Source organism: Phyllostomus hastatus, unplaced genomic scaffold (genome assembly GCF_019186645.2).
Source record: "Phyllostomus hastatus isolate PE091 unplaced genomic scaffold, TTU_PhHast_1.1 phas_contig_86, whole genome shotgun sequence".
In the NCBI taxonomy this organism is placed as follows: Eukaryota; Metazoa; Chordata; class Mammalia; order Chiroptera; family Phyllostomidae; genus Phyllostomus; species Phyllostomus hastatus.
The window spans coordinates 68,882,711-68,909,556 of NW_025333977.1; the positions used below are offsets into that span (position 1 = coordinate 68,882,711).

The 26,846-nt window shown below is 37.3% G+C and overlaps 1 protein-coding gene across 1 annotated transcript in view; it reads left to right on the plus strand.

Annotated features, from left to right (window-relative positions):
- Positions 1–2,345: 2,345 nt before the first annotated feature.
- Positions 2,346–26,846, plus strand: part of TOMM70 (translocase of outer mitochondrial membrane 70) — a 38,341-nt gene continuing 13,840 nt past the window's right edge. Inside the window, exons 1-6 of the mRNA XM_045851574.1 lie at positions 2,346–3,183; positions 16,080–16,253; positions 18,500–18,626; positions 21,055–21,164; positions 23,757–23,905; positions 26,550–26,757. Of these exons, the coding sequence (XP_045707530.1) occupies positions 2,857–3,183; positions 16,080–16,253; positions 18,500–18,626; positions 21,055–21,164; positions 23,757–23,905; positions 26,550–26,757 (1,095 nt within the window). The 5' untranslated portion in view covers positions 2,346–2,856. The remainder of the gene's footprint in view (positions 3,184–16,079; positions 16,254–18,499; positions 18,627–21,054; positions 21,165–23,756; positions 23,906–26,549; positions 26,758–26,846) is intronic.

Sequence of the window (26,846 nt, forward strand, 5' to 3'; positions counted from 1 at the left end):
ACAAAACCTCACTTTTTTAAAGAACATAGTTTTCCTTAAAATTTAGAAAAACAAAGAATTAGGTATTGTGTCTACTATTTTATAGCAAATTACACTAAAAAGGCCTTAAATATTACATAACTAATCTTTAATATAATCTGAGAAGTGTGTTTTTGCTATTTTACACCCCAGACACTTATGCATCAGGCCATAAAGATCACAAAACTAGTAACATTCTTCCTCAATTCTGTACTATAATCAATTTGGAAATGATGGAGAAAATGGGAGAAGATATGAACAGGTTCAGGAATTGAAATGAGAAGTTAATAAAGTATAAAATGAACAAGAACGAATTATTTTACTGATGCTGATCTTAAAAACAAAGCCCAGCCCTGGCTGGTGTGTTTCAGTGGATTGAGCATCAGCCTGCAAACCAAAGGTTCACTGGTTTGATTCCCAGTCAGGGCACATGTCTGGGTTGCAGGCCAGGCCCCCAGTAGGGCAACCACACATTGATGTTTCTTTCCCTCTCTCTCTCCCTTCCCTCTTCTCTAAAAATAACTAATTAAAAAAGACACTTAAAAAAGACAAAGCCCAAAAGCCAGCCCTTTAGATAAACAAATGATTCAAGAACCTCTAACACTGATTGCCTTTGGAGAGAACTGAGTGGCTGGAGACAGAGGTTGGAGAAAGACTTCACAGTCAACATTTTGAAACTCTTTTTTAAAAAGATTATATTTTTAGAGAGAGGAGAAGGGATGGAGAAAAACATCTATGTAAGAGAGAAACATTGATTAGTTGCCTCTTGTACAATACATGCCTGGACCAGGACCAACCCACAACCCAGGCATGTGCCCAGACAGGAACTGATCTGGTGACCCCTTGCTTTGCAGAAGACATCCAACCAAATGGGCCACACAGGTCAGGGCAACCCTTTGTAACTTCTGAGTTGTAGCCATAACAATCTATTATTATCTATCCCAATAATTATGTCAGTTTTTTTGAAAAACTTTAATATTTTAGTTTTCACCAATAGTTCAATTAATAGCATTCTAAAATCCCCTATAAGGCTGCAGAAAAATGGAAATTTCAGAAAAATGGTATCTGTTCTGAAAAGGCTAGGGAGAAATTATGTAAAAGGACAGAAGACTTGCTTTGTGAGGTTGGGAATCAGGGAGAGAAGCCCTTTGCCTGCAACAATTACTATTTTACCAATTCAATTCTATTTTTATCATCTTTGGCTCACTGCTAAGTCTGTTGCTAAGAAATCCTGTTGCCTGAAAGAAATCTACTAACAGGAACCTATATGAATCAAGAGAAAAGCAATGATCCTGAAACTTTCAAATTAGGTCTTAAAAAGCCTATTTTGGTGCCACTTATATTATCTTTTAATCTTCAAGTAGTGCTGTGATGTTGTATATCTTACTTTGTACCCAAGTGAATTTTGGGTACAAAAATTTACTTGTAAATTTTTAATATAAATGTCTGGAGACCGGTAATCCGAAATGGGGAGCCAGTTTTGAATTCTGACTATTAATACTTGTCTTTTCTTCTTAAAAATACTATAAATTCCAGTTACTGGCAAAGAAAATTTTTGCATTTTAAAAGATCTAGTGCAGGGCACAGGCAAAGGAATTGACAAAGTTGTAGATATGTGAAAGCTCTGTACTTTCTATTTGGGAATGTGGTATGAGGTAACGAAGTAAGAGGACTCACATCTAGTGCAAAACAAGGACTCTGGGTAGATCGGACCACTGGGGTTGGGGAGCGGAGACATTCCACGGGCCGTATTGTGGGCTTGGGTGCCGGGGGGCGGGGAGACCAATACAAGATATAAATACAAGAGGTAAAGAAAAGGCGGGGAGACCAATACAAGATATAAATACAAGATGTAAAGAAAAGGTGGTAATTCTGGTTCTTCGCGTTGATATCCACGGAGTTCGAGAACCGGGTAACAACACACAGACGTCATCGCTTTCGTAATGGGTGTAGACGGGGTGCCGAAGAGACTCCGTTCAAGCCGACTGAACCAACCTAGATTTGCAGGTTTCATCCCAGTCGGATTTCTGCCTTCTGCTGTTTCCCCAGTAGTCTCACATTCGTCCAGACTAAAATCTGGCCATGGTGGATAAGATTGAGGCTACTGCAGGTTATCTTTAGCTTTGATCGCTTTTCTCTCACATCTTGAAAACTCCTTCCAATCCTTTAGTTTCCAAAACACTCAGGCAAAACAACCAAGCAAACAGCCGGGGGCCCTAAGGAGCGCCAACGTGGCGGTAACTACAAAACCAGAGGTCCAAATTCCACCAATAAACTGAGAAACTAGGCCTACGCCCCGCCCACCACCTGCCAGCCAATAACCTTTACAACTCCTCTGCCACTCTCCCACATTCTCGGGGCCGCTGCAAAGCCTTCTGCTTTGACCGCCTGCGCACCGTAAAACCCTCTTTATGTGAGCGACTCCCCGGCTTCGCTAGACATCGGCTACTAGCGGAGGACCAAGACATCAGAAGAAAGTCTCACAAACTGCAGCGGGGTGAAGAAAAGAGAATGGGCAGCTCCGGACGCCCACCTGACGCCTACAGCAAGTTGTTCCCCTTAACCCGGAAGTGATTTCCCTCCTCTATTCCTCCTCCTCCTCCTCCTCTCCCCCTCCCTCTACGGTTAAGGAGGAGGGAGGAGAAGGGCCGGCTAGGTCTGGCCCGGCATGCCTTGGGCTTCCGGTGACCTCTGGCCCTTTTCTGTTGTACGCTCCTGCTTCCTAGCGTGCTCACTCGCTCAGTACCTTGCTTCCCTCCCTCCGGTTTACCTTCGCACGCCGACTGGTGACTGTGGCGCCCGCGACCTGCAGAGAGGCGGTGGCGGAGGACACTCGTCATGGCCGCCTCTAAACCTGTAGAGGCGGCGGTAGTCGCCGCGGCTGCGCCCGGCTCCGGCAGTGGGGTGGGCGGCGGCAGTGCGACTGCGGGCCCGGGAACAGGGGGCCTGCCGCGATGGCAGCTGGCGCTGGCGGTCGGGGCTCCTCTGTTGCTGGGTGCGGGTGCCATGTACCTGTGGAGCCGGCAGCGACGGCGCCGAGAGGCCGGGGGTCGAGGCGACGCCGGCGGCCTGAAACGCAACAGTGAGCGGAAGACCCCAGAGGGCAGGGCCAGTCCGGCCCCGGGAAGCGGACACCCCGAAGGCACCGGTGCTCACCTGGAAATGGTGAGAAGCAGCCCTGGGCCGTGCAAGTGCAGCGGGTGCATCCTTTCCTTGAAGGGCTGTGCCGGTCAGGGGGCTTCCCATCACACAGCAGCACGTGGGCTTTGGGAGAGTCATTTCTGGCTATAGGGAGTGGAGTAGCCCGAGGGCACAGGTTAGCGACCTTCTTTGACAGTTTTCTTTTGGTTTCAGAAAAATATTTTTCTCGGTGACACAGCATTTATGCCTAGCGTTGTGGGCATGGGTAACGTCTGCAAATGTGATGATTGTATTTGATTAAGTAGTGAAGGAAACAAAATTCCATTAACGATTGGTACATTGTGATAGGAATTGCTTTGGTGATATCCAAGGCCTAGAGCTTAATCGTAAGAACCTTTCAATAACGAGCCACTCCTCTTTTTTGAAGTGTTTCAAGGTGGGGGATAAGCAAAAACGGTGACTGTTGGTTGGCAGAGTAAAATGGTGTTCATTGGCACTTTTTTTTTCATCCGTGAGGGAGTTTTTAAACATTTTGGGTAGAGACATTTTAAATTCGTTTATTGTACTTTGAAATTTACATGACCAAGCCTGACATGCCAGAAACATTCTCTGATGTTAGGTGAAGCATTGGAGTATCAGGTGAACTACTTTGTGTGGAATAACTAATTTTTTTTGGTATCCAACAGCTGCGCGGTGTTGGGGGGGGCGGCGGCGGGGGATTGGCCCGGCTGCATTATCACTAGGATTGAGTGGGGTGGCGGGTTTTATCTGAGTCTGGGGTTACAGTGGTAGTTCCCCGAGTAAATGAGAGGTCAGAGAAACGTTTTGTCAAATAACTCCTGTATATATACATTTACAGGTCATTTCCATGTTGAACACTTGTTTAGTTGCTAAATAGTCAAATTGGCTTTAAGGGAAGTTTTGATGTGGAAATGAACTACCATAGTTTAGTACTTACTATATGGCCATCACACTAGGCTAGGAGAGAGCCATATAGTTTTTCCAATAGGAGAGTAAAACATTGCCTCTTTAAAAAAATATGTGTGCGTGTATAAACACACACACGAAAGATGCACTGCAGTATGGTGGAAGAACACATGGGCTGTGAGAACTAGGACATGGGCACTTTATGTTGGCTGTCCAGCATAATTACCTTGGGAAAATCATTTTATCTCTCTGACCTTAGTGTCATCCTGCAGAATAAGAGGATTAAAAATTTTTAAAGAAAGGATTAAAAATCAGATCTCTTACATTACTTCCATCCCTAAATGGTGATTCTGAGTGCTGCCAATGAGAGATAATCAGGGGATTCTTTGAATTAGTCATCACTTGTCTCATGTAATTTTCATGTGCCTGAAATTCTCTGGTCATTTCCTAGTTCATTTTAAATTTAATTTTAATCACAGAACAGAAGTGGATGAATGAAAGATACATAAAAGTTCTCAGTGCTATAATAATCACCAGAAATAAAGGTACTTTCTATACATGAAACTAGATTGTGACATTTTGTTGCAGTTTCAAATAAAACCCATGTCACGTGTTTGGTATTTGATAGAATCTAGCAAACTCAGTTTCAATTTTTCAGCATTGTCTGGGTCAACACTGATGATTTTTAAATTTCAGGGTGTATTGTAGTTTTATCAGAACAATTTTTTTTGTTTGCCCGACTGCCATTAGAAATTAGATCTTAAGATTAACTTGTGTGACTCAAAATGCTTTGAAATAACTTACTATTTTTGATCCAAAATAAAACTGGAACATACTGTTGTATACCTTGTAGAATTTGTGAGCATATACCTATAATCCTGCTTTGAGTTACTAGCTGATTCTTTAGTAAAACAACAATAAGAATTATGTTTCAATTTTAATGGAAATTTGTATTTTAACTATTTGTGACCAATAAGTACTGGAGGACTTGTCTCTGTTATAGTCTAGTTCTTAAGAGTTATTATTAGACTAAATATAACTGGTCCTAATTGTAATTTGTTTGTTATATGTGGTTGGAGAAATTGCTCTATATTTGAGTAGCACCTTTAAATTGGCAACCTCAGTGAGTTTTGTTAAGTTTGTATATTTTTTCTGTAAAGTAAAAGACACATTTTTCATTTTCACCAATAACTTTATTGATTTGGGTAGTTTGAGTATGACACCTCCTGCTGTTGGCTTCTCATGGGTAGAGGCCAAGGGTGCTGCTAAACATCTTCCAATGCATAAAACAGCCCCACAGCAAAGAATTACTTGGCCAAAATGTCAATAGTACAAAGAAACTCCAAAAGCACTTTTGATACTTTAGTTCAGTGACAGCACCTCCTCTATACACTGCACAAATCTTTGTTGTGTGTTTCAGTTGCATTTTTACTTTTTTTGAAATAATGAAGCATAATATGCCAAAAATGTTGCATATTTTCTTCCATCTTCAATATTAAAATTGCTGCACAAAAATTCACCAGTTTTGATTTTTTTTTAAAATACACACTGATATGACAGCTGTCACAGTACAATCTAACAAAATTGTTTCAAATGAAGTTAAGGATAACTAAGCACTACTAGAACCATCATGGGGGGGGCATAAACTTTTTGGCCACCTCAATAATTAAGGAAACATTTGTTTCAACTAACAGAAAAACTGGCAGAATCCTGATGCCTAACTGTTTTTTCTCTACCTGATCAATAGCAATTTTTAAGAGAATGAAGGAATGGACAAATATTTTCAGTTCAGGCTGTGTATCCAGAATAACATGGAAAATCAGTGTTTTCTTTATCTTAGGTTTGCCTTTATGTAAAATGAACTAATATAATTACTGGCTTTTCTCTGTTGAGTTTCACATTTTCATGAACAGTATAGACTAGATCCAATTATCTTTTCTCTGGGATAGCAAAAACTTGTAAGGAAAAAGTAGAAATTTAAATTTGGTTTCATTAATGGAAATTTTAGGATTTCACTAATGGCATCTAATCACAGTTGACAGTATCCAAGCTTGTGGTACAGTAATCTGCCCTCATCCACAAAGCATACATTCCTGGGTCTCCAGTGGATGTGAGAACTGCAGATAGTACCTAATCCTGTGTTTACTGACATTCCTCCACTTAATGATAGATTTGCATCTTGGTATACCCATCATAAGTTGAAAATATTGTAAGCTGAAGATGTGTTTAATGGTATGCTGTAGAGTGTTAGTTTACCCTTGTGATTGTGTGGCTTACTGGGACTGTGCCTCACTGCTACTTACTACTCAGCATCACAAGAGAGTATCATACCACATGTGGCTAGTCCAGGAAAAGATCAAAATTTAAAATTTGGAGTACAGTTTCTACTGAATGTGTATTGTTTTCACACTTCTGTAAAGTTGTAAAATTGTAAGTCAAACCATTGTTAAGTCAGGAACCATCCATACTATGTTTTTATCTTTTACATACATACATACCGTAAAGTTTAATGTGTAAATTAGGCACAGTAAAAGATTAACAATAATAACTAATAATAAAATAGAACAACTATCACAACATACCATAATAAAATGTATGTGAATGTGGTGAGAACCTCTTTCAAATGTTGCATTGTATTCACCCTTGTTACCATGGGAGATGATCAAGAGCCTGCATGGTGAGAGGAAGTGAGGTGAATGACAAGGGTATTTTGATGAGCATTAGGCTGCGACTGGCCTGCAGAACAAGGATTATTTGCTTTGGGTAATCCTGGCTCATCAAGCCATGACCATGTCAGTGGTTGGATGTCAGGAGCAGATGATGTCCATGACTGGGAAAATTTTCCGATGTGGGTAACTGAAACCTTGGAAAGGGAAACCATGAATAAGGAGGGACTGCTGTACGTTAACTATTAACTCATCCATATTGGGCCATTATAAAACCTACCATGATATGCCATTCATTCAGTAATTTATAAAAAAAATACTTGAAGAATTACAGATTCCCAGAGTTAGAAAGTTATTTGAAGATCATCTTATCCATATGGCTTCTCAGTCTCTGGATCTGAATTATTATGAGAGACCACCACACCCACATATACACCAAGCCTGGTATCCTGGATACACAAATGTCTTATACTTCTTATTTCAAACAACCTGTGGTTTCTTTAATCTTATTATAAAAATAGGTATTTTAGTGTTCAGGTTTTTTTAACATTACACAGGAGTGGGTTATCTCACATGAAATGGTTGGGAACCATTAATCTAAGTCAGCCCTCTAAAATGGGAAGGGAGAAATGTGTCTAAACATTTTTATAATGGGATCAAAGACTGAGTAATCTGCAGTTATCAGTCATCTAAATTCCCCCAAATCAATCTGTTTCTAGTTTGTTTGTTTGTTTGTTTTTTAAATCGGGGTCACCAATGACATGCCTATATAATTAAGTTCAGTGAACACCTTTCAGTCTTTATCTTACATGATTCTTGGCAGTATTTCACATTTGCTTTTCTTAATTTCATAACTTCTCCTGTGGCTTCTGAAACACTACATTCTCCTTCCTGATTTCCTTCCCTCCCTCCCTCCCTTCCTTCCTTAAAACTTCCTGATACCTTCTCTGCTCATTCTACTCAATCTTCTTTCTGAGTTTTTTTCTTGACCTCTTCCTTTTGATGACCTTCATGGTTTTATCACATAGGCATTCTTATGCTCTGTATCTTTACTGAGTGCTTGCTTGCCCTCTAGCACTTATATACTGATGGCTCCCTAATTTATCTGTAGCCCAGACCTCTTGAGGGTTACATTTAAAGGGAATATTCACTTCATTATTTCACACCCAGGCTCCTGTTTTTCCTGAGAATACCCCTTATCGATTAATGTTCACCAACTCATTTCCCAAGCCAGAAACTTGGGCATCATTCCTAACTTTTTACTCGTTTCATGTTCTCTCTGCATCCAATGTAGAAAAACTCTGTGTCTTGAATATCTGACAACCAGTCCATTTCTACTGCTATTATTTCTCAACTGAATACATGATACTCATTATTGCCTTCCTCCAATCCACTTTGTCACTACCACGGTAAATCTTGGCATTCCTGTGCTTGAAACATTTATGTGGTATTCTGTTCATTGAACACAAGATAAAATTGAAAGTCATGATTGAAGACCATCGTCTGTATCCTGTTTACTCTTCAACTTCATCTCTTGGCACTTCCTCTTGTTTCTCACCTTGGATCTTCTGTGAACACTGCTTTCAAGCTACAACATGTAGATAGTTTCACTTTTTCTGAAACCTCCCCTGCCTTTCTTTTTCCTGCCTAAGCACAGTGCTATGTTATTATATGACACTGAACTTTTTCCTTCCATTGCACTTATTACATAATACTAAGGTTGCTTATTCATCTTTCCTGTTATATTCTTGAATCTGTGAAGGCTGGGATGGCTTTTTTTTTTTTCCTTTAATTTTAGATGGAAGGAAGGAGAAAGTGAGGGAGAGAAACATCCATGTGTATTTGCCTCTCACCGCCCCCTACTGGGGACCTTGCCCTCAACCCAGGCATGTGCCCTGCCTGGGAATTGAACTGGTGACCCTTTGGTTCGAAGGCCCGTGCTCAATCCATTGAACCACACCAGCCAGGGCTGGGACTGCTCTTTCTCACCATTGTGTTCTCAACCTAATGCAATGCCTAATACAATGGAGGTGTTGAATGAATCTTTAACACCTGGAAATAGAGTGGAGCAAAAGTAGGTTTACAGTTATTAGTATGAAAAATAATACAATAAATAATAATACAAGAATAAACTGTTTTGCATACAACTGTAAACCTTTTGCCCCATCCTTTATATATATTTTCTGTAAGTTGAATATTTTTCAGAATTTCTAGCTTTATTCTACCAATTGATCGTGGAAATTGATATTAACAGTTTTAAACCTCATTTTAGGCATTCTTTTTTAAATCACTTAATTTTGTATGAACTGCAATGCATTATGCATTCTTATAAGTAGGTTCTTTTTCGGTAAAGATGCACTTTACCATCAGGATATGATATGGGAAATTACTTTATCTTAGGTGTTTTTTTATCCTAAGTCTGATTCATATAAAAGTAAAAACTGGTCTAGTGTATTGAGAGATTGTTTCTCGTTCAGTATTTCAGAATTGAATGCTTTGTACAGCTGGAATTTAAATTTAATACATATACTTTTGGAATTTGATAAAAAGGAAATAAAATCATTTAAGAGAAGCATTATCGAACCACCCTGTATATTATGAACTGGTTACTCACTTTTCTCATACATTGGTTAATGTACCTAATTCTAGCTCATTTTCTTTCATAGTGACAGTATTTTATCTGAGTAATTTATAAATACTTGCTAAGATTATTTACAGTGATTGCTTACTGCCAAATGTGTATCAGTGAAAACTTGCTGTAATGTTGTTATATTATTATTTCAGAGCTTGTTTTGGGGGGGTCCCTTTCTGGTCTTCTGAATTTTTTTCTGTGCATGCCAGTTAATCCTTTGAGGGTTGTTTTTCCTTCTTGGAATATTTTCCTGACAGTCCTTTGTGAGTCATTTTCTTCCAGAGCAGATTCTTAATAAGTAAGTAACTTTACACTGACTGTCAAATTGTGATTGTTTTCTTATTTTGTATTCCACTAAATATACCAGGATTGTACCTTATATCTGTAGTTTCAATCTTTAAATGTTATTTTTATTCCAGAGTAGATTTGCCTCTGGGTTCCTAGTTTTGTTTCTTATTTGACAAGTTTCAGCACAGTGTTGAAGAGAGAAGGTACATATTTATTTACTGTTTCTCATTGGTAGCATCATTACCATTTAGATTTATTACCTGAGTTATTTGTTTTTAAGTCTTGTGTTTTACCAAAATAGTTTTTGGATATATTTCTGTGTATATGCAGTTGCTACCTACTCTTTGGACTAATTTTCTAGTTGTTAGTATACAATTTACTAATCACCTAGTTATGTTTTCTTTATGTGAATTAGGCTTTCAGTGTTTTGATTAGTAATAGTTCTTTTAAAAGGGTGCCAGTTTATACTTGTTTCCTGCACTGGTCTCTTGTGTTCCTTCAGGATGAAGATTCTCCTGTTTGTTGTGGTACAGTGGAGTCACATCAGATGTGCTTTTAACTGAGATGAATTCAATTATACTTCCTTGGCAGAAAGAAAGAAAAAGATCTAATTGTGCTTACGGTTCTGCTTTTTCAGTTACTTACCTTCGCCTTGGAGTCAGTACTGGGAATAAGATGTGATCCCTGAATCTGTTCTCCTTGTTTCAGTTCCAGAGTGTGAATCCAGGTGTAATTCTCATGACAAAGATTCATACTCATAAAACATGGATGACAGCCCATGCAGCATAGAAATTAAATTTAGGCAGTCTGGAGTCAGATGGCTTGAGTTTGAATCCTGCCTTGGGCAAATATCTTACTCTCTGGGCTTCAGTTTCTTATCTTCTGTGGTGCTTTTCTAAAGAATTTTCAAACAAAAAACCCAGACACAGGCAACAGCATGATGATTACTAGAGGAAAAGGGGAGGGGGGGTAGGTGAAGAGGGTAAAGGGGATAAGAGGTGATGGAAGGAGAAGACTTGACTCTTGTGGTGAACACACAGTAAAGATGATGTGTTACAGAATTGTACACCTGCAACCTATACAGTTTTATTTTTAAAAGGTCACCCCAGTAAATTCAGTAAAAAAAATTGTGAAAGAAAAGAATTTTCAGAAGTAATTTTAACAATTAATGATTTGTGCTTTATGCTTTAACTTCAGGATTCTCTATAAGATTTGACTCTATGTGTTGAATTCATTAAGCAGAAGCATGGGGTCATATAGTTTACTCTGGTGGACATTCATTAAGATATGAAACTTACTGAAATCTTGGGTGGAAAAAGCTAAGTTTTCTAGTAGCTTAAGTAATACTTTATTTGACATACTAAGCAAAAATGGGTATTTTTTTTGTAATTCACCTGTATTACCAGTATTCACTGTTTATTTTTAATATATTTTATTGATTATGCTGTTATAGTTATCACATTTTTTTCTCCCCTTTATTCCCCTCCACCCTGTACTCCCCCTCTCACCATCGTTCCCCCACCTTAGTTCATGTCCATGGGCCATACATATAAGTTCTTTGGCTTCTCCATTTCCCATACTATTCTTAACCTCCCCCTGTCTATTTTGTACCTACCATTTATGCTTCTTATTCCCTGTACCTTTTCCCCCCTCTTTCCCTCCCACTCCCCCCCGATAACCCTCCATGTGATCTCCATTTCTGTGATTCTGTTCCTGTTCTAGTTGTTTGCTTAGCTCGTTTTTGTTTTTTTTTAGGTTGTTCAGTTGTTGATAGTTGTGAGTTTGTTGTCATTTTACTGTTCATAGTCTTGATCATCTTCTTTTTCTTAGATAAGTCCCTATTACATTTCATATAATAAGGGCTTGGTGATGATGAACTCCTTTAACTTGACCTTATCTGAGAAGCAGTTTGTCTCCCATTCTAAATGATAACTTTTTTTGCTGGATAGAGTACTAAGTTTAAATTTATGACCATATATTGCTTATGGAAATTGAATACATAGTGCCTAATCCTTCCAATTTTTTTCTTTTAGAAAGATATTAGAATTTTTGAACCCACCAAAGTTACATGTAGGAGGCCAGAGTGGCACGAGTGAAGTAATGGGAGTTTGAAGTTCAAGCATATAAACAGCAGTAGTGGGAGGTAACTGGAGGATTTTGAGCAGGAAATGACAATTCAGCTTGCTTGTTAAAAAGATCTTTCAGATCAATTAGAAACTAATTTTTGGTAAGAAATGTAGGGGAGAGATGTATTTTCACAGAAATTTAGTGTAAAATGTTAATAGAATGTTTAAACCTTATACAGACTACCCAAACCAGAAATGATTCCTAGTGACAAATTACTTTGTAGTCCTTAAAATCTTGGTAGCTTTAAACATTTTTTTTTCCTCTAGTGCATTTTTTTAGAATTTCTGCTTTGAATTGATCTCAAAGCTTGTGAAAAGTAGGGTCTAGTTTTTGACATAACTGGTGATGATTGATAATCTGGCATTGTACTAATCAGCTTTTTGTCCTAAATTCCATCAGTGGGCCAAAATAATGAGCTTTTCTGTACTGTCCCTCTTGAAATGGCATTTTATTAATGAAGGGAGGCAGTTGTGCAGAAAGTAATGGGGGGAGGGGTACAGTGAGCAGAAGGTTATTGACCTGGGTTATTGACCAAGACCCAGAGCCACGCAAAAGTAATTTGGTTGTCTTCTGGATGGGCAGCAGAGGAGTGATAGAAGAAAATTTGCAGTTTGGTCTGTTGCCCATGTAATTAGATCCTTTTACACTCAACGTCATTTAGAGCATTGTGTCCTCCCCCCCAATCCCCTCCCAAACACACACAGTATAATAGAGAAAGGAAATTAGCACATTCTGATTTGGGCTTTAGGAGTTAAAGAATTTGTAATAATTTTTAAAAGGAAGCTGTTCTAAAACTTGACTAAATGGAGGTAAATAGCTAATTGAGAGATTCAGTTGCTTGGTTTTAGGTTTATTTAGATAAAATAAGTATCTAAATAAAAATAAGTATCAATAAAATTGATACTTTGCTCAATAAAAATAAGTATCCATATTTCTTAGCGAAGTCTTGTGTACCTATCTGTCCAGATTCTTCTCTCTCTCAATTTGTCTGCCCTTGCTACCTCTCCTTGTGTTCAGTGTGATATCATTTAGTCTTTAACTTCTAGTAGACTGAAAAGGCTTTATTACTTGTTTGTGCTAATGAAACATGGTCTTTGCCCAGAGAATGTTATGTTTAATGTGTACATCTTTAGTAAAAATACTAAATAAGTCTTCAGTGTGTTTGTAGTCAAACATACCTCTCACGTGCATTTAATATGCCACATTATTTTCTATGTAAACAGATCATAGTGTTTTACGATGTGTATTAGCAATGTTCTCAGTGACTTAGAAACATTGTAAACTTTTTGTAAGAAATTGAAACTGTTTTTCTTGTCTTTATATTTGATGTCAAAAGTAATTGAGTTTCATTATTTTTAGGTTTTATTAAGCATACAGGGTTCCTGATTGGTGTGTTCTTGGCAGATTATACCTTTTATCAATAAAACTGCTGTTCTGTGCTCCAAGGCTTCTCAATGGTATTTTATTTGATACTTCCTTTTGTTAGTAGTTGCGTTCTTTAACTGCTTTACATCCTTTTTTGACTTGCCTTTTTTCTTTAGGTCATGCCCTTACAGGCAGCATGTAGTTATTTTTGAATTTTAAATAGTTTGAGAATTGTTTAATAATGGAGATTTAACCTATTTATATGTATTATTATTATTGACATATTTAATGTTCCTGCCGTAAGTGCTCTGCTTTTTGTTTCTTCCTTTACCCTACTCCCTCCTGCTTTTAGTTGTATTGATCATCTGCCCCACCTAGGGGTTTATTTTTAATGCTAAGGAAGTTGTAGACTTCTGTTTCTGTTCTTGTATTCAACCATAAATATTAATTTGGCTAGGTATATGATTTTAAGTTCAATATAATCTTCAGAACTTTGAAATTTTTACTTCATTGTTTCTTTTTCATACCCGATGTTGGTAACAGTCTGACACCAGTTTGGTTTCGATGTTTCCTTAGATACTCTTCTGTACGTTTCCTTCTAAACTTCAGATAGGTAAATATGAAACTTCTGGATTTATACTCCATGTCATTTAACTTTTCCTCCAAACACACTTCCTATCCTCTGTTTTTATTGAATTATGGCAGATTTTCTTGGCTCTTCAGTTATTCCCATTCTAACATACAGTCCATCCATTGAGTTAATTGTTGTAATACTTTTTAATTTTCAAGATGTCTATTGGTGCTCTTTAGAAGCAGCCCATTTGCCCTGGCTGGTGTAGCTCAGTGGATTGAGTGCCGACCTGTCAACCAAACGGTCTCCAGTTTGATTCCCAGCCAGGGCACATGCCTGGGTTGTGGGCCAAGTCTCTGGCTGGGGCCATGTGAGAGGCAACCACACGTTGATGTTTCTCTCCCTCTCTTTCTCCCTCCTTTCCCCTCTCTGTAAAAATAAATAAAATATTTTTTAATTTTAAAAATAAGAGCAGCCCTTTTTTAAAATGACCTCATATTCTTCCGATGTTAAATTTTCTGTTTGCTTATTCTTTCATAAATACTAGTTTTCTTTTTGAGTTTGGTACCTCTCTTTTATAGTATTAATTTTCCTTTATCTTATCAATTCTCGACAGTGTGGTCTCTTGGAAGACAGTGTGGTCTCTTGGAAGACAAGCATTTATTTGTCCCTGAATGTAGGAGTCTCTTTCTGGCTGACACAGCCCTACTGCCATCTGGCTTCTGCTTTTTTCAGTGGACTGGAAGGAATGTTGAGGTTGCTTCAAATGCAGTTTCTGGCAATCACCCTCACAGTCACCCTCCCTCCTCCAGTCCATAGCTACATCAGAGATCCCCAGTTGTCTTCTATCATGGATGTCTTGTGCTGAGGATTTGAACTGTCAAAGTTTATGGAAGATGATTAATGCTGTTGACAATTAGATTTTTATTCATCTATTAATTTATTTGTGTTTTATTTGTTTTCTTTCATCCTCCCACATCCTAGTTTTAAAATATGCATGCTCCTTGTTGACACCAGCTAGCTGTTTAATATTCTGATTGTAGACAGTATCCTACAAATTCTTTGCACACTATACTTTCCAAAATAAATATAACTGTAGTCAGACTAAAGGAGAAGGGAAACAAAAGGTAAATGGAGAACAATGCAGTGAAGAAAAAGCAAGAGTAAGGGAGAAAAGGACAGAATAAAAGGGTCATTATCTTTTTTTTGTGATTGACATGCCCTGGGCCCTAAGCGTCTTCACTTCATAGCCCCTGTGAGGTATTTGAGGGAGCAGCTACTTCTGTTTTTGCTTTGTCAGAGCTTGCCTGTTGGCGATATATGTATTCTTCATAATCACATTTGTTAAAGTAGGATGATGTTGACAAACAGTAGAGTTTTGGGTAGAAACATGCCACAAAGCTCTTGGGCCCAGTAGCAGGACCATGGACAATTTGATTTGTCTACAAAGATATTTCCCATGTGCTGATTGACCTGTTCACAACTTTCCTTAATGGGTATTAACTACCAACTCTTGTATTGTACATAAGAAGTGTATAAGTTGGGTCTTCTAGGAATCAGACTCTGAAATAAAAATAGTGCAAGAAATTTATTGATGAGCAAACAGTAAATTTAGGATACATGTAATGAAGATGGCAAAGTGTTTGTAATGTCTATCTTGCACTGACAATCTAATAGAAAAATAGCATGTATGAACAAGTGGTTTTCAGAATAAGAAAGCCAATGGCCAATAAACATGAAAAAAATTTCAAATTAATTAATAGTGAAGAGAATGCTAATTAAAATAATATTGGAATATTATATTGTGCTTCAACTTTTCACCCTTGGCATGGTTGACAGTAGAATCTGATCATTCTTTGTTGTGGGGGCAGTCCTGTGCATCATAGAGTGTTAGAGACATCATGGTGTCTTACCCAGCAGATACCAGTAGCCCTGCACCCCCACCTCAGATGTGACAGTCAGAATGTCTTGAGACATTTGTCAGATATGCTCTAGAAGGGAAAATAACCCCTGATTGAAAACCACTGTTTTGTACCCATTAGGCTGGAATAATAAAAGGTAGCGATCACACCTGTTGCTGGAAGGAAAGGGGTACGTTAAAGCACTATAGCCTTTTGGGAGGGAAAGTCTTGAGTGTTTTTTAAATTAAAAATATATAAATGTTTTGCTTTAGCAGTCTTATTGCTGAGACTGTATCCCATGAAGAATTTATATGAAGCAACTTGCACTGTAAAGAACCATTCTACCCTTCTATTTTTCTTCTGTCACTGTCATTTAATCACTGTGATCTATATCTATTCCTGAGTATTCATAAGTACTTAATAATTATTTTCTCTCTTTTCAGAACTCTCTTGATAGAGCCCAAGCAGCCAAGAACAAAGGCAACAAATATTTTAAAGCAGGGAAATACGAACAAGCCATTCAGTGCTATACAGAGGCTATCAGTTTGTGTCCTACGGAGAAGAATGTTGACCTTTCCACATTTTATCAAAACAGAGCTGCTGCCTTTGAACAGTTGGTAGGTATCCTAGGTTGTTTTTTTTCTGTTCTTTTTGTTTTCTCTTTATTTGTGTAATGTTTCAGGTAATGCCACTCAAATAAATCTAATACATTTTTTCTAAGTCTTGAAATTATAAGATTTTTGTTTTATTTTTATATCTTTTAATTACATAACTTTTTTATAACAAACTTTAGTTTTGCTTGTTACAAATGCAATTCAAAGTTATATATACAAGATTTTGTAAAATTAGGTAATACAGAAAGCTAAAGTTTCTGGTGACCCTATTCTCCTTAACATTATGAAGCTATTTCTTAAATTTTTTGTCTCCATATACGTAATTGTTGCAAAGGTAGAGGGTAGAGAAACAGCAAAGATGAGTTCCTATTACACATATTGTTTGCAGCATATCTTTTCAGTTGCCGCTATATCTTGTACAGCTTTCACAGCACATGTAGATCTGTTTCATTCTTTTTAAAGGCTGCATGTGGTAGCTGTTGCATGGTTATATAGTGGGAAACATCTCCCTGTTGTTGAACACTTGGATTGCTTCCTCTTGTCCTTATTACATTCAGTGTTGCAGCAAATATTTTTTAAGTATTTCTTGCATACTTTTGGGAGGATAAAATTCTAGAGATTGAAATATAAAGAGATAGCATCAATACCAATTTTCAGCAATAACGTGAGCAATGAGCATGCCTGATATTCAGTATTCTTGCCGACTGTGATTATCAGCCTTAATATTTTCCACTCTGGTAGGAGAAAAATACTGTCTCATTGTTTTTATCTCCAATTTTGAGATATTGCTGAAGTTGGCTATCCTTTTCTATGTTTATTGGTTCTCTGCATTTATTTATTCAAACAAATGTTATCGTGTCATATGTGGAAGGTTACTGTGGTAGGACCTGGGTGTATAGAAGCAAACAATTAGACATAGAACTTAAGGATAGGTAAACAATGAACTACTCAATGACGTTTTGATAAATGCTTTGAAGGACACATGATTCTGTAATAGAGGAATGACTGGAGATGAGGTTGGTGCATAAAATTGTGGGGAAGAGAGTGTTACAAATAGAAGAAATGGTATGTGTAAATGCTCTGAGGCAGGAAAGAGTTTGGTGTGATTAATGAAGTATAAAGGATCCTGGAGTATAAAGGGATGAAATTGAGAGAAATAACAGAGGCTGGATCAAGCAAAGCCTTGCAGTGAAGAGTTTGGATATGATCCTGAGTACAATGGGAACTATTTAAGGGTTTTAAGTAAGGCAGAAACATCATCTATTTCTTTAGTTGTTCTGTCAAGACTGTATTGGAGAGAGGTGAGAGTGGAGGCAGGGAAACTATGTAAGGATGGTGTGGTAACTTAGGTGAGACGTGAAGGAAAGCTAACATCCAACAGCACTGGATGTGAAGGGTGAAAGGAAGCAGAAATTTTAATGATAGTGGGGTGGGGAAGGAATGAGACAGCTAAGTAGACAGTTGACTTGAGAAATGTCTCTATTTTAGGAGAGTGGTTTGGGCCAAAGTGATAAATTTGGGAATCATCTAATTTTAGATGTTATGTAATGCCAGGACAATAGATGTGATCACTTAGGGAGAGAGGTGAGGCCTTGAGGATTCCACTTGTAGATATCAGGTGGAGAGGGAGAATTCAGTGAAGGAAATTGTGAAGGTGTAGCCAATGAGGTCGGTAGAAATCAAATAGAGTGGCAACTCTTTCGAGTTTTGGCAATAAAGAGGAGCTGAGGAATGAGGTAATAACTGCAGGGATTTATAGAATCAACAGTGAGTTTTTAAAAGATGGAAAATACTAGAACAAGGGTTTTTATGCTCAAGAGAATGATTCAGTATTGAAGTAGAGTGATGGAGAGGCAGAAGGGCTAACAATGAAGTCCTTGAAGAACAAAGAGTGTGGATCCATAAGCAGAGGGTTGGGATCTCATGAAGAGGGGCACTTCCTCAGTTCTGACATGAAGGAAGAAGGAGATGATACGAGCACATAGATGCAGGCACGCTTGTAGATTTGGTGGTAGAAAGATGGCCCAAGCATCTCCTTTCCCTATTTAAAAAAATCAGGTTGTGGGTATTTATATGAGCTATTTAATGTATTATGGATATTAATTCTCTTCTATATATAATAGTATGTCTATAAAATTTTTTTTTGTATTGTGGGACTGTTAACACTCAGCCTGTTAATTCTGGAAAACTGATTTCTGTTAAATAGTGCTTCCTTTAGTGTGACTTTTTTTTAATACTTTCAATTGCAGCAAAAATGGAAAGAGGTGGCACAAGATTGTACAAAGGCCGTTGAACTTAATCCCAAATATGTGAAAGCTCTCTTTAGACGTGCAAAAGCCCACGAGAAGCTGGACAATAAGAAGGAATGTTTAGAAGGTGAGGATATTTTTTTATTTCCTTATGAAAATTACTAATGGCTGTGTAGTCACTGATAAATTTATATGAAACTCTGCCTGAGAATAGAGAAATCAGTTTTATTAAAAGTTCAACTCTTGCCCTGGCTGGTGTGGCTCAGTGGATTGAGCGCCGGCCTGAGAACCAAAGGGTCGCCAGTTAGATTCCCAGTCAGGGCACATGCCTGGGTTGCAGGCCAGGTCCCCGGTGGGGGGCTGGGAGAGGCATGTGAGAAGCAATCACACATTGATGTTTCTCTCCCTCTCTTTCTCTTTCCTTTCCTCTTCTCTAAAAATAAACAAAACCTTTTCAAAAAACATTAAAAAAACCAGTTCAACTCTTCCCCAGTTGAGACTTAGTTTTCTGGTTTAAATCAATATGGCTAATATTAGAGTATCTGTTCCTCTGTTCCCAACTATGGAATTAAATTAATATTAAGAGTTACCCTGGCCTGTGTGACTCAGTTGGAGCATTGTCTTGTAACCAAAGGTTGTGGGTTCGATTCCCACTCAGGGCACATGCCTGGCTTGTGGGTTTCATAACCGGTCCTGCAGCGTATAGTCCCTGGTCCCATGTTGTACTGTTGTACAGGAGGCAACCAGTCAGTGTTTCGCACATCGGTATTTCTTCCTTCCCCTCTCTCTGAAAGCAGTTAAAAAATGAGGATAAAAAATAAATGAATATTAAGATTTAGAGTTTACCCACTGTACATTTTAAATTTGGCATCTAATGAGCATCAGTGTAATTCCATGAATAAGAAGTCAGAAAAGAAGTTTTAGTAAGTAATAAGTGTTTCCAAAATTCTACATGTTTTCAGTTAATACCCTGTATAAATGTGAAATAAGGGTGTAGACCACTGGGTTTTTTAAAATACTGTACATTCTTCTGGGTGACATGGAGCTAAATGAAAGTGTAATTTGTACAGTCTAAAAGTGTTTTTCACTACACATTTAAATCTTATGTAATTAAAACCATGAAAAATCAGAAAATTTAGACAATTTTTAATAACATTATTATTTAAAAGAAAACTGCTCTTTTATTTCTAAAAGTTCGGGGTGCTTGAGTACCTTAGAGAACATTTTGGGAAAATTTGAGGTTTTATGGTGTCACAAATTGTGGTAGTAGGTGGAGGGAGTGTTGCTTTGGAAAAGAGAATTCTGAGTTTTGAGTGAGAGACCAAAGTTACTAACATAATTTGTAGAGAGGAAGTTACATAGATTTACATAGTTTCATAGTTAATAGGAGAAGGGGGATGGGAAAAAGGCCTTGCTACTGGCACTAGCCAGGCTGTCAGGGGAACATAGCAGCAGAAAAGACTTGTTTGGAGGAGCAAGGATTTGGAATTGTGAGAAACTGAGTTTAGAAAAAGTGAACAGCCATTGTTTTAGTACTTGTAATGAAAGGTTGAGATGTTAAGGAACCACTGATCTTTTAAATTTTAAACCACTGTATCTTGAGGTATGGCATAACCAGATAAAAATGGTGTTTTGAAGCAGATTTAATTGAGAGCCCTGGCAAGATAACTCTGGAAACAAGGAGTAACCCTGAGGCCTATAAAAAAGACCAGATGTGAGAAAGCCTCCTTATGTTGATTTAGCCTTTAGTAACTGGCCCAAAGAGAATGTTCCTAGGTTCCTTGTTTTATTTGCTATGTAAAATATTAGTGCTGTGAGAAACATCACAAGTCATGTATTACATTCCCTTTTACTTCACAGGTGAGGAAAGTGAATTCCATAGAAGTAGAGTGACTTTCCGAGCTTTGAGTTTGGTCATAGAGTATTGGGTTGGCCAAAAAGTCCCTTATATTCTTTCTGTATGATGGCTCTAGTAGTGCTTAGTTGTCTTTAACTTCAAAATTGGTGAATTTTTGTGTAGCTATATTAATATTGAAGGTGGAAGAAGATATGCAATATTTTTGGCATATTATGCTTTATTATTTCAAGAAAGGTAAAAACACAACTGAAACGCAAAAAAAGATTTGTGCAGTGTATGGAGAAGGTGCTGTGACTGATTGAACGTGTCAAAGGTGGTTTCAAAGTTTCTTGGTACTGTTGACATTTCGCCAAATAATTCTTTGCTGTGGGCTGTCTTATGCATTGGAAGATGTTTAGCAGCACCACTGGCCTTTATCCACAAGAAGCCAATAATGGGAGATAGCTGCCAACATACTCAAAATATTTAAATTAGTTATTGGTAAAAATGGAAAATGTATCTTTTATTTTATGGAAAAAATGTAGTGGACTTTTTGGCCAACCCAATATATAAAACTAAAGTGTTAAGAATCAATTTATTGGAAATTAAATTGATAGCCATATAAAGCTATGAATTTAGTTTGGCTTTCTATGGTAACACTGTGCCCTTTTGATGCTGCCAATCAGCTACTTAACTCTTGTTTTTCCATTATTTCTAGATGTCACTGCTGTGTGTATATTAGAAGGGTTCCAAAATCAACAAAGCATGCTGTTAGCTGATAAAGTTCTTAAACTTCTTGGAAAAGAGAAAGCCAAAGAAAAATACAAGGTAAATTAATCTGAGTTGGTTCGTAGAGGAGTACACATTGTGAGTGGACATTTTAAAATTATTTTGCTTCAATTTGGGCACAACTGTGATGATAACAACTGCAGTTAGATCCGAATTATATTTATTTTTCCTTTAAACTTGGGCTTTTGTGCCTCCTTTTTTTAATAAGAAGGAAGGCCATGTTCAGTATTTTACCTGGAGAATGTTGAAAGAATACGTCTGTGTTAGGAGTTGCCAAACAATGGTTTACAGGCCAGAGCCAGCCTGCCACCTGTTTTTACAAATAATGTTTTATTGGAACTCAGCCACCCACACATTATTTTTGGCTGCTTTTAAGCTACAACAGCAGAGCCGAGTGGTTGTGACCGAGGCTGTCACAAGTATATTTACTCTCTGGCCTTTTATAGAAAGTACTTGAGAGACCCTGTTCTATATCATTAAAATTTTAAAAGTTGCACTGTATGAATGGGTATTAGTTTTAAGCAGTCCATGGTTTAATTCAGGAAACATTTTATTTTTTCACAAAGCTCCATGGTGGGCATTTTAGAAGGGTGGGTACAAAGACATGGTACTCGCCCTCACAGAATCACAGGTAAGTAAGGGAGACTATAATGAGCATAAAAGGTGTGGCGTAGTGAAGTGTCATGGAAAGACATGAATGGCATGCTGTGGGGGTACCACAGTCATCACTAAATATCACTGGAGGTTTTCTGCTAAGTTTCAGGCTTTAACAATTGTTCCTTTTTTTTTTTTCTTTAATAATAACTTGCTTTTAAATTATTTTTAACCAGCTTTTCTGTTTTTAACTTAACATTTTCAAATATTAACTGAGTTAAACAGTTAAAATAGGTTTCTTCACTGCAGGAATTTCATATTCTAGGATGCATTGTGAATCTGTAGGAGGAAAACAGTTACAGTGGTTCTCAGTCTCTAAACTAGGGATCCTTTTCTTCTCCTTGAGCATTTCATAGAACTGTTGTTCCTCAAAACAGTGTAAAATACCTTGTTAGCATCTCACAAATTGAACCCTGATGCAACCCAACTGGAATTCAGTAATTTGCTTATATAATGTTATTATTGAATAATTGTACTGGTTGAATTACAGGTTGGTAAGAAAATATAAGTTAACCTTCATTTACATAGTTCCAAATCAGTTTCCACATGTATTTTCTAATCTGTTTGTATGTCACTTTGTAAACCACAAAATACTTTTTATATTATCATTTTGATTTTTACAACAACCCTGTAAGATAAATACGGCATATTTTCATGGGCATTTTAGAGATGAGAAAACTGAAAATCACATGTGCAAGGTCACATAGCTAGTAAGTGGCAGAGCTAGAATTTATATTTTGTTCCTTTGGTACTTATGTCCATTACTTGTAACATTATTTTCATTTTAAATTTGTAACTCTGGCAAAGGCAGGGAAATGGTGATAGCTTCATTTCTAAGCTGAAGTAGAAAACTAAAAGACTGTTTACTCAGCCTCCAGTAAGCAGTATTTAAATTTTTTCTTTTTTATCAGAAATGTTTTATTTAAGCTTTTCCCCTAACATGCTAAATGATGACCACTATATATTCCTACTCGAAATCTTCAGTGACACACTGAAGTTAGGCATGTTTGTCTCTTGGTGGGTTATCACTTGACTTAAAATACTTACTTGTGTGACCATAAATTAAGACACGCTGGATCTCCCATGGAGAGTGCACAGGTATAGGTTTTCTTTTGATTTCCTGTTCAGTTTCCTTCTTTCCTAATTTCATCTATCCAAGATTATTAGATCATTTACTTACATAGCCAGATTCCTTTTTTCCCCTCCTTCAAATACCGATATTACATCTACCAAGCTAAGAGAAATGCTACCTGATACTCATTTTAAAATACCATATTTTCATTAAAAATTTTTTGGTTGGATTTTGTAAATAAAGGATCTAATATATCTTATGAGAGTCTTTTGGCTGTTATTCTCTCTTCTCTCTTAGTTTAAAACTTTAGCATCAAAATTGTACTCTAAGGAGAAACAAAATACTCCTATAATTATGAGTGTGGTTGCTATGTCAAAAAGTAGTAATTCAAACAGGAAATGTGATTTCGTTCGACTTCCAGTGGCACTCACTGTAATGCAGATCTTCAGGTACGGTACAGCTGTAGGACAGATGGAAGCCCCTGCGGTGTGGACCTCACATTCCTGACATTTCAGCGCCTGTGTGAGACATGGCCTTGAGTGGTAAACTGAGTGTCAGTCCTAGGACAGGGACCAGGAGAAGGAAATAATTTTGAGTCAACAGTTATTTGCCTCCTGTGTTGCATATTTCACCTTCTTTTCCTTTTCCTTTTAATAAGTGGTTCTAAGAGTTCTTGATATTTTACATCTTTGGAGATGGGAAAGTCTCTCACTTAAAACCTCTTCCAGCCACTGGGACTGACAGTTTTACCTTTCTGCTGTCCTGTGGTATGAAGCCTAATATTCCTCAGTTATTTAAAAAAGAGATTCCAGTTTTTACAAGTAATTGCCAGTGCTCTACAAATATATCTGCTTTTTTGGTTAAGTTTTCTCATTTTGATGTATTTAAACCTGATTAAATTTCAGAACCGTGAACCTCTGATGCCGTCTCCACAATTTATCAAATCTTACTTCAGTTCTTTCACTGATGATATAATTTCTCAACCCATGCTGAAAGGAGAGAAGTCTGACGAAGATAAAGACAAGGAAGGAGAGGCTTTAGAAGTGAAAGAAAAGTAAGTCAAGTATAGTATCTACTTACTGTCATGGGGGGGCAGGATTTTTGTTTGTTTTTGCTGGCATAGTGCTTAAATGAGTCTCTGAATCATCTAAAGAATCTAACTATATAGATTTAAATACAATAAGAATTATATATAATGATAGCATTATTATAATAAAAATACTTCTCAGATATGTCTGTTACACCCTGAGAGTTGCTTATCTGGTGACTTAAGGTTCTACTGCCAGGAGTTTGCCCTGCTTTTAGGGTTCTGCATGATATTCCCAAGAGGATTTCCAGTTAGTCAAGTGATTCGCTATATTCGAATAGAGGCAATAACTTGAGAATTATTATGTAGTTGAATATCCAAATGTTTTAGTACAGGGAAGTTTATAATTTATAAACTGTGAGATGTTTAGGAGTACCCCAAAGTCTTGAAAAAGTCTTGACTTTCTTCAAGACTTTTTTCTGTTTTCCTAAGAAAATGCCATTCTTCGGGCTTCTTATGTTTGCAGAGAGCAGTAATAGGGTGCCATGTTTACAGCTGGAGATCAGTGATATAACTGGTCTGCAAGCTATCTGACCTGCTTAACTCATTCATATTTATTGATACTTGTGTTTGCTGTTAAGGCCAGATTGTCTTATGTAAGAGAAGCTACAATATTATTATCAAAATGACATTTTAAAGTTAATTTGGAAGAAAAGGGAATGTTGTTTCTGTAGCAAAGCATAGTTATACATCTATGGCATATTAGGAGGTTTAAGGAAACAGATTTTTTTCTAATTTTATTTTTAATATTTTTAGTGTTTCTTAACCAATTTTTTAATTTTCATTTTTCTTAAATTGAATTTATTGGGATGGCTTCAGTTAATAAAATTACATAGGTTTCAAGTGTACAATTCTATAATACATCATCTGTATACTGTAGTGTGTGTTCACCACCCCAAGTCAAGTCTACTTCCATCACCACTTACCCGCCTTTACCTTCTTTTACCTCCCCCCACCCCCCTTTCCCTCTGGTCATCACTGTGCTGTCATCTGTGTCTAAGTGTTTTTGTTGTTTGCTTACTCCCTTCACTTTTTTCGCCCAGAAAACTCGCCTCCACTCTAACAGCTGTCAGTCTGTTCCCTTTTGAATCTTTGAGTTTGTTTGTATTTTATTAGTTTCTTTTGTTCATTAGATTCCACATGTAAGTGAAATCATATGGTACTTGTCTTTCTCTGGCTGGCCTATTTCACTTAGCATAATGCTCTCCAGGAAACAAATTGCCTTTAATTTGTGTCTCCCAATTTTTCCAACATGGTTGGCCACATTTTAACGGGGAGGATACTATGCATAATTGTACCAGGGTGTTAAAATTTTAGTTAGTTGATACTAAGTCTTTTCAGAAAATTGTAATTGGGGAAGTCCTTGTCCCAGAAAAACTACAATGAAGTTAATACCATTATTCTAAAAGCTGTATTGAGAGGTGGCAGGGCATAGCTACCTCTCACCAGAACACTAACTGGTATTGGACCTAAGTTTTAGAATTCCATTTTAGTCTGAGCCTTAGCTTCATCGTTTTTCAACAGGGGCTGATAATACTTACCTTTGAGTATTAAACTTTAAACCTTGCAGTTTAAAGTGTTAGTTGCAAGCATCTAACACTTAGGTTCTCAGTAAGTAGGAACCATTATTATTTCCATTATGATTTAATAATTACATTTTCTTAACCTGGTGACCTGAGGAACAAAACTAGAGTATAGGGAGCATTAAGGGTGTAATTGTAGGAAAGATTAGCTCAGAGTTGATAAGATTTTTGACCAACAACTTTAAGCCATTTGCCAGTTTTCTCTATATTCAGAGTATGTAACAAATGAAATGAGAAAACGAACTTTAATCTATACTACCTTGTATCCACAAGACCCCATTAAAGTTCATCTAGTATAAATTTCTGTTCAGTTGAAAGAAATCTCTTCTGCAAGTGTCCTCAATTACAGTCATCATCCTGGAAGAATAGTGATGCTGTGGTCACTGCATTTTAAGAAGTAGGGAAGGATGTTTTTGTAAAGTCCTTTTTTATGGAAGAATCTGCCTTTAAATTCACTTCTTTAATATTTCTACGTATTCCTTCCAGGCCTGTTCTTACAGGCGAAACAGCACAGCTTCTGGATGTGAGCCCTTCAGATACTTCTCTGCCTCTGGTTTTGCTCATCTTTATAACATACAACTTGGGTCACACTTCTTCCCTTGGCCATTGTGGCCTGAACTGACTTGATTACTTCCTATTTCTCTATCCTTTCTGTTAGTCATGAAATAACTGTTAATGCCATCAACCTGCCACAGATGTGAAGGTGAATAAGGCTTGCCTTGTTGCAACTCAGAACTCAGCCTGTCGTTAGCTTCTTCTTACATATTTAAATGCCAAGGCCTGTGCAATAACCCTAGGATTCTGCCACTGACCCTGCTGTTTCCTTTTAAAAACTGCAAGGCATCAGGAAAATCCCAGTCTGCATCAAAACCTCTGTTACCCCCCTGCCCTCCTGCCGTGCCACACTGGCTGACTCTCTAGTTAAGGGGAAATGTACTTTTGCTTAACCCAGGTGTAGTAAATGTGGCAGGTTTCAGCATTTGATTCCCTCTTAGTAAATAATTTCTTACATTTGGTTTTATTTTCAGTTCTGGATATTTAAAGGCCAAACAGTACATGGAAGAAGAAAACTATGATAAGATCATAAGTGAATGCTCAAAAGAAATAGATGCTCAAGGCAAATACATGGCAGAGGCATTATTACTACGAGCAACATTCTACCTACTTATTGGCAATGCCAATGCCGCTAAACCAGATTTAGATAAGGTCATCAGTCTGAAAGAAGCTAATGTGAAGGTACGTTAAAAAATGTGTGTGTGTGTGAAAAAATTAATAAATAAAAATGAGGCTTTTAGACAATGTTTTGCCTTTTTTTTTTTTTTTGC